The following is a 15,004-nucleotide window of genomic DNA, read 5'->3' as shown; positions in this document are numbered from 1 at the left end:
AGGCATTTTTTGGGTTTGATGGACAGGCTACACAATCAAAAACATGTTGAATTTATAGTACTTATAGACAGACCATATATAAAGACACACCAATTCAAAACAGTTATTTTCTAGTGTTCCGTCCTGTATGTTTCCCATTTTTAACAAAATATAGTGTATGTGAATAAACTGTCTAGATTTACTTTTATTATAGTGTTTTCACTAGTTTTTTATATCGTTTTTACATTGTTTATATTGCTTCCTTGTTGTTAACCGTTTTGAATTGGTGTGTCTTTATATATGGTCTGTCTATAAGAACTAGTCTTTCTATGGTAATTCGCCCAAAGGGACTTATATTTTGACTTGTTGTCAATTGTGGAACCCTATCCCTTTGGCTTTGGGGTCCCTCTCTCTTTTATTAGAGAATTTATAGTCCACCTGATTACAAGTGCATCACAGTCAAAGTCAGCAGAACCTCAAGTATGGTGGGTAGCAATCCACCATATTTTCAGAATACCCATCCGTAAAACTCCAAATAAGTTCCTTTTATCATCAAGCATTACTAAAATGCACGGTTCCAGGCAAAATATCAGCATTTCTACATTAATGACCACGACAAGAACACGTTATTTTACCTTAAACCTTACATTTTAGAGTGACAACTACAAATAGATGTGTGGGCGCCGAGTTTTGTTTTTAATAAAAATGTTATACCACCAACAGACGAAAATAATTTAAACTGCAACTGCCGATCAAGCGGTCTGGTGCAGAGCTGAATAATCTAAATAAATATTTAGGTAAAGCAGAGTATCGCCAGGCATCCTTCCAAGTTCGGAGAAATGTAGATGAGTTGACACTGGCCATTCATTCAATGTGTTCAAATTACTCTGGAGTTCAAGCAGAAGGCAAACTGCATATTACAAGCATAATGCAAGCACTTAAAGCGAACAGGAATATTAACAATGCATGGCCTCTAAAGAGAGGCAAAGTGAAGGGAATCTGGGAAGGAATCAATCAGCATACCGATGCATAAAATCTGCAGCCGCCTGCTATTCCAAGGACGAGTTTCCAATTGTGCTGGAGACATTAATCACATTAAAGTGTCCAATGAAGGATGCGACTTCTGCTATGATGCGGAGAACACCAAGGCAAAACCAGTCAAGAAGTTTGGAAATTCGACTGGTTGGAAAACTTCAAAGAATGAATCACAATTAAACACAAATTAAAGTATTATGGATTTGTTATCTGGCAATGTTGGTCCACGAAATAAAAGGAATATGACCCATGAAATCAACTGGAGATGCCGTTTGACAATTGTGTCAGAGCACGGAGTACACTTCTGAAGGGTTAAAAAGCCAAATTAGGAAATACGTGGTTTTACAATGTCTGTGCTCTCATAAGCCCATTGACACACACCACTTTGTAAAAGTTTGAGCCAGTTACTAATTTGTAGACTTAATCAGTGACCACTTGTACATTTTTGTAAGTCTATTTTGTCAGGTCTTTGAAAATTGAACCTGTGGATTCAACACCTCCGCCACCTCCCCCCCTACTCCCCGCCAGTACAGAACTATAATAAAAATACTAAGAAAGCAAGTTAATTATAGGTATGACAAGATTTAAATGACATCTTTAAAAATCCATACTGGAAAATAAATTATTCGGAATGTTAGAGAACGACTTAGAGAAAATACAACAGTGACAACCAGCTTCACCTTGCGGATTTTTTCAGCATAATATTCAACAACAAAAAAGAAGCGCTCGCCATATCCAGCTAAACTTCGTATCAATTGCAGAAAATTGAAAACACACACTACCTCAAGCACCCCATGAACACTGCTTAAACTTGGTTACACCATGGTAGGAATAAATCGACAACATTCTTTAAGTACACATTTAACGGTTAGGAGCTAGGACAGTAGAAGTGAGCACCCAATGGCTGAAAAGGGTGCAACTGGTGGGTTATGTTAACATTCTGAATATCTACTAGAGGGAACATTGCTTCTTAGGACTGTTACAAACCACTGTGTGCATTGGTTTGAACACTTCAATAGAGACATGAAAACTACCACAATTTAGGATCCCTCACAAGGGCAGGTTTTGAATCTCAAGAAAGTCAACCCTCATTATGGAATTCATGATTACATTCTCACACTTCCTTCTTACAAGAACGAAAAAGGCCCAATGCTGGGTTATGGTACAAAAAGATAAAGGGACATAGTAAAGTACCTCAGTTTCTCCATAACACAATCTAATCAGAAGTACAATCAGCATAATTTAAAAAACGAGAATAGATTACTGGGAAAAATACAATAAAAGGTCACTGTGCATTCCACATACCCATTCATAAACAGGGATGTGCATATTAGAGTTTAAAATGGAAGGACCAAAGCTAGTGCCCATAACAGTTACAGCAGTGAGCGTGGAAAATCTACCACATGCAGTCAATCCATATGTCCCCTTTGGAGTGTAGATTGAAAAAGCAAAGAGGAATAGGGGAGACTTATTAAAATAATCTATATTTAGACATTTACAACAACGGAAATCCAAAAGATGCTTACAGTCTATTGTTGTTCTGATCCAAGCACATGAAGCAACTGAGTAAACAATAAAAAGATAACAACTGTAATCTTACCTGCAGCTGTTCTGTTGAACTGCTGCTGAGCTCATCACCAGATTCTGAATCTTGATGGATTTTTTCTGATCCTTCTCCAGCTGAGTCACATGATGGTTCATTCGAGAAACTGGTCTTCTCTACCTCAATGAACTCAGGAAGTGGGAAGTGTGCCACTGAAGGGCTCCGATTGGTCGTCTTGGGTGAGTGTAAGTCATTAGTCAGTTTCCCATTATTTTGGACCAGGTCCAGACTCAGGCCTCGTGTCTGGCCTGGGCTAGTATTGGGGCCTAAATTCTGGCCGGGACTAGTGTTCAGCCCAAAATTCTGATTGGCATCACGAACCAGATTGGAGGTTTGATTAGAAGAGGACTTTCCAAAACTTGAGAGCTCTGGTGGCTTGTTCACATTTTCAGTCGATCGCTGTAGTCCTGGCATTAGTTTCATAGTGTTGCTTGATATTAAGCCAATCTGTTTTGGAGGGGGCATTAGTGCTTTGCGCACTACTTCTTTAACATACTGCGCTGGCACATAGAAAGGTTTTGAATTTTCATCCTTTTTCACCTGCCACCAGTCATCATTAGTCTTTTTCATCAAAATGTACTTTTCACCCTCTTTTATAACAATCTTTTTTCCTTTTGAGTCATACTCGTAATCGTATTCAACTTCGATGTACACAGGAAATGCTGTGGTCTTTCCAGCTTTGTCAGCCATTGTCATTTAAAAAAAAAAGTGCTTCACCTTTTCTTGAAGGGCAACGTTAGCAGCATTCTGGCTCTGGCTTCCGTTTTCCCAGGAAAGCTAAGTAAAGACAAAAGTAACATTTGTCACACATATACACACATATTTCCACTTAATGGCGAGGGAGCGGGGCATAAAGACAGTGCCAAAAATAAACACATAAAACTGACTGGAAGAGAAACAAAGAATAAGCATTTAACATGATTAGAAAACATGTTAGTGCAAGCATAGCAATATGTTTTTTTAAACATAAAACCCTCCTTGAAATCAGTAAACAAAGCCTAATAGTCTAAAACAGCACTCTTTCAGAAAGGAGAAAGAGTGGGAAAATATACTGTGTATTGTATTACCACATTTTCACCATTACATCTCAAAGGGTTACTATGTATTATTCCATATAAAATGAAGTAGGAAGAGGGCCGGAGATAAAAGATTAAGGTAGTAACACTGTGAAACGTAAGCACAGCTAATTCACAATACATCCCCAGTTTTGCTTGAGTTACCGATTTTATGCACTGGAGCTCTAAATCCGGATTAATTCCATACTTCCTGATTGCATCAACGTTTTAGTGCATTGTAGTATTTCTAACGAGTTTAACGTCCCACTCTTAATGAAAGACACAACACGAATATAATTGCATTCTGTAGGATCACATACTTGGATTACAATCAGATCCAGTACAATTATTTCTACCTATTTTTATGTGATAGCTCGTATTCTAATGGAAATGTCGTTGTCTGAGAATGTCAATGACACAGGACTGTCGGCAATTTAACAGACGTAGGGGCAAGCAATGCGAATGTCACGTTTCCACGCATCTCTCTCATCGTCACCTTGAATCTCTTAATTAAATCAAAAACACTAGCCATCAAATGATGTAAGTGTCACCAGTACATATTATCAAACACTGGACATCAACTCAGTGCTTCCTTAAAACAGTTCACATTGTACGAAACGTATATAAAAATGGCAAGTGTCGTCTTTTTTTTTTTTTAGTGTACATCAAGGTAAAAGGGGCGCGGTTATTGCCATAACAATAAACTGCTTAAAGAGAAGGTCCCTTAATGCATGATAAAGCTTTTTCTAAGAAGCATCTTTACGTAAATTGTAGCAGCCCACTACAATGGCTTTTAGTCCAACAATTGGCGGTTTTCTTAGATGAAAAAACGAAACAGTATCACACTACCATGTTTCAATAGAAAATTCAGGTGTGTCAGATGTTGTTAAATCCGGTGGAGCCTCGCTGTAACTTTGGCAGATTTAGAACACACATAATAGGACTGAAAAGACTGGCTTTTTTTCTGAACTTAAAAGCACGAGCTAAACTAACTAGTCTCCAACTAAGTCACCTACCCTCCGAAAAAATATAATGAATTAGTTTTTAGCAGTAAAATAGAAGAAACTATGTTATATTCCCCGAGCAAAACTGCATCTTGCTGTGATTCGGAATCTCGGACTACCCCGAAGCCACCAAACTACGCGTGTGAGCAGTGTCCAGTCTTCAAGACTAAAATAATTACATCAAAGCTTTTAGTTCTGGTAAAACCATAGATCGCTACTTACGCTGATCGTCCATGAATTCAGCCTCCTGTATGTTGCCCGTAGCAGTCAGATCTTTTAACGGATGTCATTTGGCCGTAATGTTAGAACTTCCGTGTTGAATAACAACCAATCCCACAACTGAACATATTCTGGAAGTCGCCTGGGAGTAGGCGGTGCTGATAATATTTAAGGTGACCTAGGATTTGAGCATTGAGAGGCACCTCAGCCAATCCTAGTGCGCCGTACAAAAGAACGAAGTGCTGATTGGCCTTGGAGCCACACGAGCTTGTGTCCGATCCCTCCTCTTGTTAGTCGACCGGTGCCACCCTTCTTCGAAGTTCGTAGTGTATTTAGTGCTGCATCTGAAGTCAGTCACGCAAGAGGTGGTGGTGGCTTGTCTGGTGCTAGGCAGACCAGGTAGCTTCTACCGCCGCCTCTTGCTATTATGTATAGGGAGGCAGGGGATAGAGGGAAGGGAGCGTGAAGTAGGGCACCTGGCTGGACCCTGTAGCGATTTGTTCGCGTCTGACAACCGGACAGGTCCTTTTGGTCTTTTGTTCAGGTCGGATGTGAATGCCTCTGGTTAAAACATTCGTAGAGACGTTTTCATACAACTGTTGTTGATTTCTCTTATAACAGGACTGTATTCTGTATGGAATCTTGTATTCTAGATCACTTTGTTAGTTACATCATACTGCTAATGGACTGCTGTTCAGTAGATGACGAATCTGCACTCAAGATATCTAGTTTTTATGACACAGAATAACTCCACCAAAGGTGTAGGCGTTTCCAATTACTACCATTGTTAGCTCCAGTATCCTAGTGTCTGATGATAGTAAATGGTTTACTTTAATGGCATCGACCATCGCAAACTCTGCTTTCAATTCATCATCATCATCGATTTAAATTTTAGAACATGCTTTTGCTGTGCAATTTCGTCCTGTTACATCACATGGAATTTCATCGATGTGAATTTCCTTAGGGTTTTTCCGTTTTCTCAAGTCAATTAATCGGAATTTTGAAGCGCGCTACTCGCCAAGGAAGGGAGGGTCTTTAGGCATTTAGGGAAGAGAGGGGGGTAGGGTGCAGCTCTGTTCAGTCGAATAGCCAGGTCTTGAGGGCTGTTTTCCTGAAGATGTGAAAGTGGGGGCGCTTCTAATGTCTGGAGCTTGTACCAAGTCTTTGCCGCGATGTAGGAGAAGGTTCTTACACCCGTTCTTGCTCTGCTGATGCGTGGGGCTAGGGTGAGGATGGCGGATTGGAGGTTTCTCTTGGGTACTTGGAAGGCGAGTCTTTCGTTGAGATATTGGGGTCTGGTGTTGTGGAGGCATTTGTAGGTGTGGGTGAGCATCTTGAAAGTTACTCTCTTCTCGACAGGGAGCCAAGTGGAGGTTTCGCAGGTGTTGTGTGATGTGTTTGTGTCGAGGGATGCAGAGGACGAGTCAGTCTGCAGTGTTCTGAATGGTCAGGAGTTTGCGGAGCAGAGACTTGTTGATCCCTCACAAAGGAAAGTACACATTTTCTCAAAAACGTACCTCTGTTTTGGTGCTTCCCACTGACGGAAGACATCCATAACAGATTCTAGCTCATATCTTATCAGGTCGGTAACCCATTTATGTGCCAAATAATTCAATGTTTCCTTCTCCCTAGAATCAGGCAGTTGGCTACGTAACTGTTTACGCTCTGATGGCGTGGGGTGCAATGAGGTCGGCTATGTTAGTGGTGAACGCGGTTCGAGGTCCGGGAGGTCTGTAGGTGAGGGTGCCTCCTAGGGTTGTTCTCGGGCTGGTCTATATCTAGAAATGGAAGTGTTCAGTGATGGGCAGGCAGTTGTTCGTGCTGGAGGTGGTGAGTCTGAGGGCGCTCTTGTCCGCGATGGCAAGTCCTCCTCCCGGGTGGTTGAAGCGGTCCTTCCTCTGGATCTTATATCCATCAGGGATGGCGGTGGCGATGTGGGCGGAGGTGGAGTTGGTCCAGGTTTCTGTAAAGAAGGTGACTTCTGGTGCAAGGGTGTCGATGAGGTCCCAGATCTCAACAGCGTGTCTGTGCAGGGAGTGCCCACAGGGCTTCTGGGGTGTTGGCGTCCGGCGTGGGGGCGACGGACGTGGGGAGGCAGAAGGTGATGAAGGTTTGGCGGCAATGACGGAAGGAGAACTGGCCGTGGGTGGAGTTCGGCATAGACAGCTGGCAGTTGGGTTGAATGTGAGGAGACCAGCTGAGTCGTAGCAGTGGGTGGTCGGAGACCCAGCGTCCCTGGCACTGGTCGTGGACGGGCGTAGACTGGCTTGCCTTTGGCACGCCAGCGGGGCGCAGCTGCATAGCTGCCGCCATTAAATAGTGAAGTACTGGGTTTTTCGGAACCCAGCGGTGCCAGGGGTACACCCTAAGACTTCAGGTCCTTCCTGCATAGACTACAGAAACACAGAGTCTTCTAGGTGAAGTCAAAGATCGAATTTATTGGCTGCAACCAAGTAACAGGTATCCTAGAAGTACAACACGGTGTATATTCTCAGGAGACTGCTCAATCTTACAAAGCCATATTATGCTTCAGGCAAACATTCTTTAGTTTACAGTTGACCATTCACATATTTTCACTACAAAGAAAAAGCAGAGTCATGATGACAAGCCCATATTTCAGTTTGTCCAGCCCACAATCAATTATCTGGCAAGGCCCAGTATTTTCATCAGATATCGACGGACCCCCAATATAAACGGGCACCTCCTCCTCGTAAAGCAGGTCATAAAGTAGGAAACAGGGACAGGTGTGTGCAAGATTAGGCGTGGTTTGTGTGTGATGAAAGGTTTATGGCATGTTGTGCCTTGATACTATCTCGTTCGGCCACTGGGAGAGGAACTGACCAAACAGGTTTGGCCTTGGGCAGTGGAGTCAGCTTGCCCAGGTCACAGAGAAGTCAGCAAAGGTGTACGTGTCCTTCAGAATCGTGTTTAGCCTTAGTCATTGGCCTATGTGAGGGCAACTCACAAAATGGCTGCCGTACACAAAATGGAACCTGAGGGTTCAGGACGAAAACTACGTTTTCAAGGTGAAATCGTCACTTGAATATGACGAAATTGCTTGTGCATAGTATAGTAGCCATTCTCGGTCTTCTGATATCAAAATCGTCATGATACGATGATGTTTATAACACGGGTCCAGAATTTTAAGTACTACAATAGGGAAAGGGGGGAAGGAAGCACAGCTGGGAGGCGGGAGCGAGAAACAGCAGGGGGGAGGGGCCGCAGGGGCAGTAGCCACAGGAAAAGTACGGCAAAAACGGGCCTGGAGGACAAGAGCACAGGTACAATCATTTTGGTGCCATAAACAGGATTCGAAGTGGAAAGGACAGAAGGTTTGGCAGAAAAACAATAATGGATAAAGCAGGTTCCTAGATACCAAATGAAATACCAGGATGGGAATTAGTTCCATATAGTCAGCTTGCTCATAAGAGGTCGCATTATACTGGGTTGAGTGAGAATTGGAGTGCCCCAAAGGTACTGCAGTGTTGCATGAGCAGGCGGTGCAGGCCCCAGTGGACAATACAAAGGTGTTACAGGAGTCCCCTGTGAAGTGGGGTGAGCCGTTTGCAGCATTGTCTACAGAAGACAAGAGACATGTATGGTTTACTGATGGCTCAGCCAGATATGTGGAGGCTAAGAGGCATTAGAAAGTGTTGTCGTACAATCCTGTGACCAAGAAATTGTTAACTACTACCTTAGAGGGAAAGAGTAGCCAGTTTGCAGAACTGTATGTTGTGTATGAGGCTTTGAAGCAAGAATTACCTGGAAAGTGTTTTATTTACACAGACTCATGGTCTACTGTTAATGGGTTAGCTTCCTGGCTTCCCACATGGCATGCCCATAACTGGATGATACATTCATAAGAGGTGTGGGGTAAAGAGTTGTGGCAAGAAATCTGGGAAATGTTACAGCAAAGCACAGTTACTGTATATCACAAAGATGCCCACTGCCCAACAGACTCATTAGAACGGTAGTGTAATTCTTGTGCAGATAAAAAAAACACAAAATTCAGGATGCTGAGGTGGTGACGCAGGATTCTGGTTTGGTGGGAATGCCTAAGTGGGCACACCAAAAATGTGGAGACCTGGGAGAGAAAGCAACAAATAGGTGAGCAGACAATAGAGGGATGCAAATTCCCTTAGATTTGATAAAAACTGCGATTATGCTATGTCCCATTTGTCAGCATACACAACATAGACCAGTCCTACAGGTGGTGAGAGGTCAGCTAGGTAGGGGAAAGCTGCCAGGACAGATATGGCAGATCGACTACATTGGGCCAATGCCAATTAGTTGGGGTTGTCAGTATGCATGTACAGTGGTGGATACTAACTCTGGCTATTTGATAGCCTTTCTGTGTAAGTACGCCACTCAGCAGAATACTTTGAAAACACTGAATCTACTTATTTTTTTATTATGGTATTCCATTGCAGATCCAAAGTGACAGTGCTTCTCATTTTAAAGGCAAATTGGTGCAGGATTATTGTGCACAACATCGAGTGGCTAGATCATATTCCTTACTACCCACAGGCTGCGGGCCTGATTGAGAGAATGAATGGAACCCGGAGATCGAGTTGCTCGGATTATCATCATGCCAGATTTTGGAGGAATTGTTAGGAGGGAGAGGGCCCCAGCCCTTCATACTGTACGAGGAAAGGAAGGGTTCAGCTCCACTGAGAAAATCCCAGGATCCAAATTATGGGTCTAATCCCCCAATATTCCTCCTGAACCTGCTGAAATCATAGCTACAGGAAAAGACAACATCATAGTTGTAATGAGACCTGGAGTGGAGAAATGGGAACATGTGCTTGCTAATAAATGCTATTTGCGAGACTGAATAATACTTGTTTGTTCTCTGTTCTTCTAGATCACAGCAAGGCGTGTTTATGTCTGTATTGCAGTGTTTGGATTGTGTTCGGACATGTCCGGAGGGGACCAGAAGGGTCCATGGATTTCCACAACCAAGAGACTCAACCACCAGTCGTGATGACAAAGGTAATTTCAGAACCACAGTCTTTAGACAATTGAAATGTGTCTCTAAAATAGCGAGAATGTAAAGCTGAATTAAAATGAAACAACATAAGTCCTAATCGTGTTAAGGCATATGGTCCACCAGTCAGGTTCGCTGGAATGTAGGTGTACAGTGTATTGCCACACAAAAAGAGCCAAGGGATGGCTCTTTTTGTGTGGCAATACACTGTACACCTACATTCTAGCGAACCTGACTGTGATTCTGAAATTACCTTATTATCCAAAACTGAATATATTAGTTTAGCTACATCCATAGTAGGCGTTCCTGCATTAACTATGTATGCTACTAGGATAATAAACAAGCTTGCATGTTTAATGATGAAAAATATAAATGAAACTTCTACTGCTTGAGCTGAATTGGTATTGGATGTTCAGGGAACAAGAAAAGCTGCTTTACAAAGTAGGGCTGCTATTAACTATTTGCTTTTAACCCCTTCCATGCTGATGCCGGCCCCCAGACGTCATGCACTACGGGGCTCGCATGCTGATGACGGCTGGGGGCCGTCATAACTCCGCACGCTCTCGATTCTGCCGCACAGGCGCAGAATCGCGGCCGCATGGAAGGGGTTAAAACATAACCATGGCTGTGCAGATTTTGAAGGATTGTGTTATTTCAATTTGTCTGACCATTCCACGTTCATCCATTCGCATCTTAATGCGTTGCATTGATTAGTCAAGGAAATAAAGCAAGATATGGACACGGGGTGGTGGGATTGGTTATTTGGATGGTTGCCTGATTTTGGGCAACTTAGTTATATTTTAAGTGTCATTTTCATTATAACATGTATTTTGATATCTATTTGTTGCTGTATGCATTGTGTGCCTAACTTTATAGCCTTGCTTCGTCCTAGAGCTATACCTTTTACACCTATGAGTTATGCTAATTATTAGTTAATGGTCATGGGGTGGAGTGTAATTGTACAGGCAGTTACACATTGTAAGATCGTATATTGACCTCGGACTCCCTTTTACTTAAACTATATTTTGTGAGCATGGTTTCATCTTGTGTCTGTCTGATCCGGCCTTTCAGCTGTTAACACAAGCAGGCCCAGGCTACTTGTGCACACTCTGATTGTTTATATTTCTCACTTCACCGAACAAGAGAGATAAGCTGCTAGAACAGACGGTATGGGATGTATACAGTGTCCAAGGATGAGAATGTGAAGAATTCTGCCTCAGCTCTCATCAGAGCCTGGCCAGCTCGGCTGAGTTAGCTCAACACAGAGAGTGTAGCCAGCACCTGCAATGCAGATGAAGGGAGGGGAAGTTTCTAAAAATCTCTCTCCGTGTTGGTAAAGAGTTTAAAGATGAAGACATCTTGGTGCTTTGACAGGAATACTCCTGGGAGCAGGCATGCTGCCCAGGGCTTTTTGTGCCCGGTTGAGACCTCCCTGCTTGAGACTGCCAATGGGTTCCCCAGTCGTGATGACAAGGATGATGATGCTAAACAGACAGCCGGTGAAGTATTACAAGTTCTAATTATTCATTCTTGTGTCCATGCAGTTATCTTTCTATGTATTTATTTGTGTATATATACACTCACTATATGCATTTTATCGCCATTTGATATATGGGAACTTGCTACAATAAATATTCCACTGTACTTGGCAAATGAGTGTTTAGCTTTGTTTATGTTGTATTTTGGTATCCTAAAGTGTGTAGAGTCCTATTTTAAAGAGTGTTCACATTGTGTCCTGGTGTTTTCAAGTCTTGCTCCGGTGTTCTGAACAAAATGCAAGGCACCAGGGTACAACCTTTCAAAGGTCCAGCCCCTGCTCATCCTCCACAAGCACAACCACCATACCATTGCACCTGCAGAGTTTGCCAGGGTTGGTGCTGCTTGTTCAAGCACTTGCAAGAGCCTTTTATGTTTCTGGCCTCTCTGCTTAGATTACTCTCCAGGTATGCAATACTTTCCGATACTCACCAAAAACCCATCTTGTCTGATTTTAGTAATTGTACCACCTTGTTCATATTTTCCTTATTTGTCCAGTTCGAAGCAAAAAAAAATCTGAATCAGTTGCTGTGGATCACCCATCTGATCTCAATGTCATCCTGCTCTTTAATTGTCTTTGTCTGGTAGTCTGGGCTCCCAGTTCTGAGATAAATGTTGATTCCCCGACACGTACTCTACTGCTGTGAGACTACAAACAAATTGTGGATACCTCATATCGGAATAGGTGTGAGACTGTCGCCCACACCATCTGCTCTGCCTCATTACGTTTTTTAGGTTTAACATCTAGTGGAGAGTGACGTGCGGCAGATGTTTTTGTTTGTTCAACCTGTCTAAACTAGCAGAAGGTGAAAAAGATAGTTATCTTGGTAATCTCCTAAACTGTTTGCCTTGGGGTTTAAAGCGTTTAGAAAACGAATAAAAATTGTCTTGTTGATTTCTCTCTAAGAAAGAGTGGGAATTTGTTGGTAAAGATGATGCCTTTGACTCATGCTCAAGGGCATCAATATACTATTGAACTAATAACTGTAAATGTGCAACTGTAAAGAAGCATACCTGGAGGCAGTCACATGCAAAGCACAGCGAATAAATAGTGCCATATAGAAAATAGTAAATAAATGCACTGATAAAGTAGTGGGGTATTGCATCTCCTCGGGCATGTCTGTAAAAATGACTTTTTCTCCTGAATGTTTGTGCTAAATTTGAACTCTTTGTCCTGATGTTTTACAGTCCTGTCCAGAATTTGCCTCCATGCCAGGTGGTCACTCCACTGGAAATGCTGGAAGTCTTCTAACACCCTCGACTGGTCGCATAGGCCTGCAAAGCCACCCACCAAGGAATCTGCTGCAGAGCCCCTCTCCTGCCCACTGAGGTCACATTAAGAGATATTGTACTTTGAAGGCAATTGCTTTCTACATACCCCCAGTTACTTGTAAATCCTGAATCCTCAAACAAGAGCATGATGACCTCCTTTAGAAGCGAATAATGGATCCAATGCAGCTTAACAGTAGTTAGTTACATTTCTTTATGGTATAAACAATCCACCATTAGTATGGTCCCACGTTCCAGTAATCCCCTTCCAGCTGACACATATTTCATAATACACTCTAACATAGTAAACCCCACACATCCAGAAATTAATGCCTCTACAATTAATGCATACAAGTCGAAAAGTGTATCTGGCACCCTTATGATATGTGTAAGAAACCTATCCATGTAAAAGAAGAAATTATAATGCATCTTGTTTGTACTAGCTAAGACAATTCTGTACAAAAATAAAGTGTAATACGCATGGGCATATATGTGGGAATAAGTTACAAAATGTAGGAAAATAAAGGAAAAAGAATGAGAATAATATAAATGAAGAACATGGCCCAAAGCGTAAGTGAAATTCACTTCAACATAAAATCTTCCACCCAGATAGTTTTCTTTTCTCATTAACCCTCACCTTTACTCACCCGTGACTTACCCTCACTTTTCTCACCATGCCCAGCTTTACCAGTAACATCTGATCTGAGATTTTAAACACTCTGGTCATGCTCCAAATTCCCCATTGTCAGATGACACTATATTTCTCCTTCCTTGGGCACAATAATTGTTCTTTCATACCCAGCCTAGGTTTCGACACACCCAGTCTCCATAAAGCCACACATTTTCCAGACACACTACTTATCATCATACCTAATTACATATTTTTAGTAGCATTGCACAGTCTTATCATTCAACTCCTGGTCTACAATAGAGCCACCATCCATCCTCCCTTTCAACCATGGAGGAAAAAATGTAAATCTTGTCACCCTTCCTCTTAAAGACCCTAAAGGCAATGTGCCTGTAACAGCAGTCGGACTTGTGAGTATACGTGCTCTTACTAACCATTACATTAAAATTACTGGTACATATTTCTCTGCACACATACTTTATTCTATGTATTGAGCCTAATTTCTTTAAAAAAAAGATCATGTATTTTTCAGCACACTCATATTGAAGAGACAGAAAAAGCATTTGGCATATTCTTAAAGCACCTTTTTGTGTATAAACATTGTTCATTTTTTTAAACTAATGTATTAAAAAGAAACAATCCTTAACACCTGATATTTAGATAGACAATATCTTAAATATTCACATTAGTTGGAGAATTCAAAATACATCTTTATCTCAACAACAGCTGGTGTTCTACTGTTTTCTTCTTACTATACAGTATGATGAATGTTGTGTTTGAAACTATATTGGCTGTTTTGTGTCTCCTTAACGCTGGTTTATTATGAAAGACTAATAGTTGTGTAACATTATATTCCCTATTTTGAAACCTTGTTTGCATTATATAGTGTGGGAAATGAGTTCTGCTCTCAAGGGGTTACACACACATTTTTATAAGAATTACTTCAAAATAGCATTACTTGTGTGTTAGGTCCTGTAGACCCCAATTACACTGACTAATATCCCAAGTACAACATATTCCTTGACCAATGCCTAAATGTTGGTTCAAACACAATCAGTGTTGCCCCATAGGAGGGAGAGCTGGTGACTAAGGTCAAAATATTCCATTAACTTGAGTGATGATCATTAATAATCAGTTGTCACTTGCTTATGGGACAAAGTTCATTGAGGTCTTCCTCAAGGCCAGGGTAGTTTTTTAATCTGTCTGTGGCCCATTTTTAAAGTTCAAGATAAGTCACTTCATGATGATGGCTCAGGAATAGGTTTATCATTTCTGGAAGGCGTGGGTCGGTTGCATCAGACCTTCATGTTTAGTTGCGGTTTTGTCTCATGGGTGTCCTCTGTGGTGTCTTCTTATGTAAATAAAAGAAGAAGAACTTATGAATCTAAAGAGTAGCTTTATTTAAGCCTCAGCCACAGGAGAAAATCTTCAACTGCTCTCCAGGACAGAGATGCATTCCAGAATCTCGTAGGAGATTGGAACACAAACATTTAGAACTCTAATCTATTAAAGGTACAGATACTAACATTAAATACATAGCAACATCACACATCTCCCTCCTAAAGAGAGTTTAAACAACAATGATAACAATGTATACTATAGATATCCAAATAATAGAGAGATATGCATCTATGGTAAATAGTCTCTTAAATACATAGGAGGTCTACGTATTCTTTGACTCCTAAAAGA

General features: G+C 41.6%; 2 protein-coding genes across 9 annotated transcripts in view; one reads left to right on the top strand and one right to left on the bottom strand.

The window, feature by feature from the left end:
- The window catches only part of ARHGAP12 (Rho GTPase activating protein 12), a 399,139-nt gene extending 394,109 nt beyond the window's left edge, over positions 1–5,030 (bottom strand). For all 8 annotated transcript variants that reach the window (XM_078663344.1, XM_078663346.1, XM_078663345.1 and 5 more), the window contains exons 1-2: positions 4,899–5,030; positions 2,615–3,394 (exon numbers count right to left, since the gene is read on the bottom strand). In XM_078663344.1, the coding sequence (XP_078519470.1) occupies positions 2,615–3,313 (699 nt within the window). In that variant the 5' untranslated portion in view covers positions 3,314–3,394; positions 4,899–5,030. The remainder of the gene's footprint in view (positions 1–2,614; positions 3,395–4,898) is intronic.
- Positions 5,031–5,203: 173 nt separating this feature from the next.
- Positions 5,204–14,028, top strand: LOC144785483 (uncharacterized). The gene is made up of 4 exons (XM_078664359.1): positions 5,204–5,294; positions 9,760–9,887; positions 11,257–11,386; positions 12,607–14,028. The coding sequence occupies exons 2-4, from the start codon at positions 9,779–9,781 to the stop codon at positions 12,668–12,670; spliced, it is 303 nt and encodes a 100-aa protein (XP_078520485.1). The 5' UTR covers positions 5,204–5,294; positions 9,760–9,778; the 3' UTR covers positions 12,671–14,028.
- Positions 14,029–15,004: the final 976 nt, after the last annotated feature.

This window comes from Lissotriton helveticus, chromosome 10 (genome assembly GCF_964261635.1).
Source record: "Lissotriton helveticus chromosome 10, aLisHel1.1, whole genome shotgun sequence".
Taxonomy (NCBI): domain Eukaryota; kingdom Metazoa; phylum Chordata; class Amphibia; order Caudata; family Salamandridae; genus Lissotriton; species Lissotriton helveticus.
This window is presented reverse-complemented; position numbering and strand designations above follow the sequence as displayed.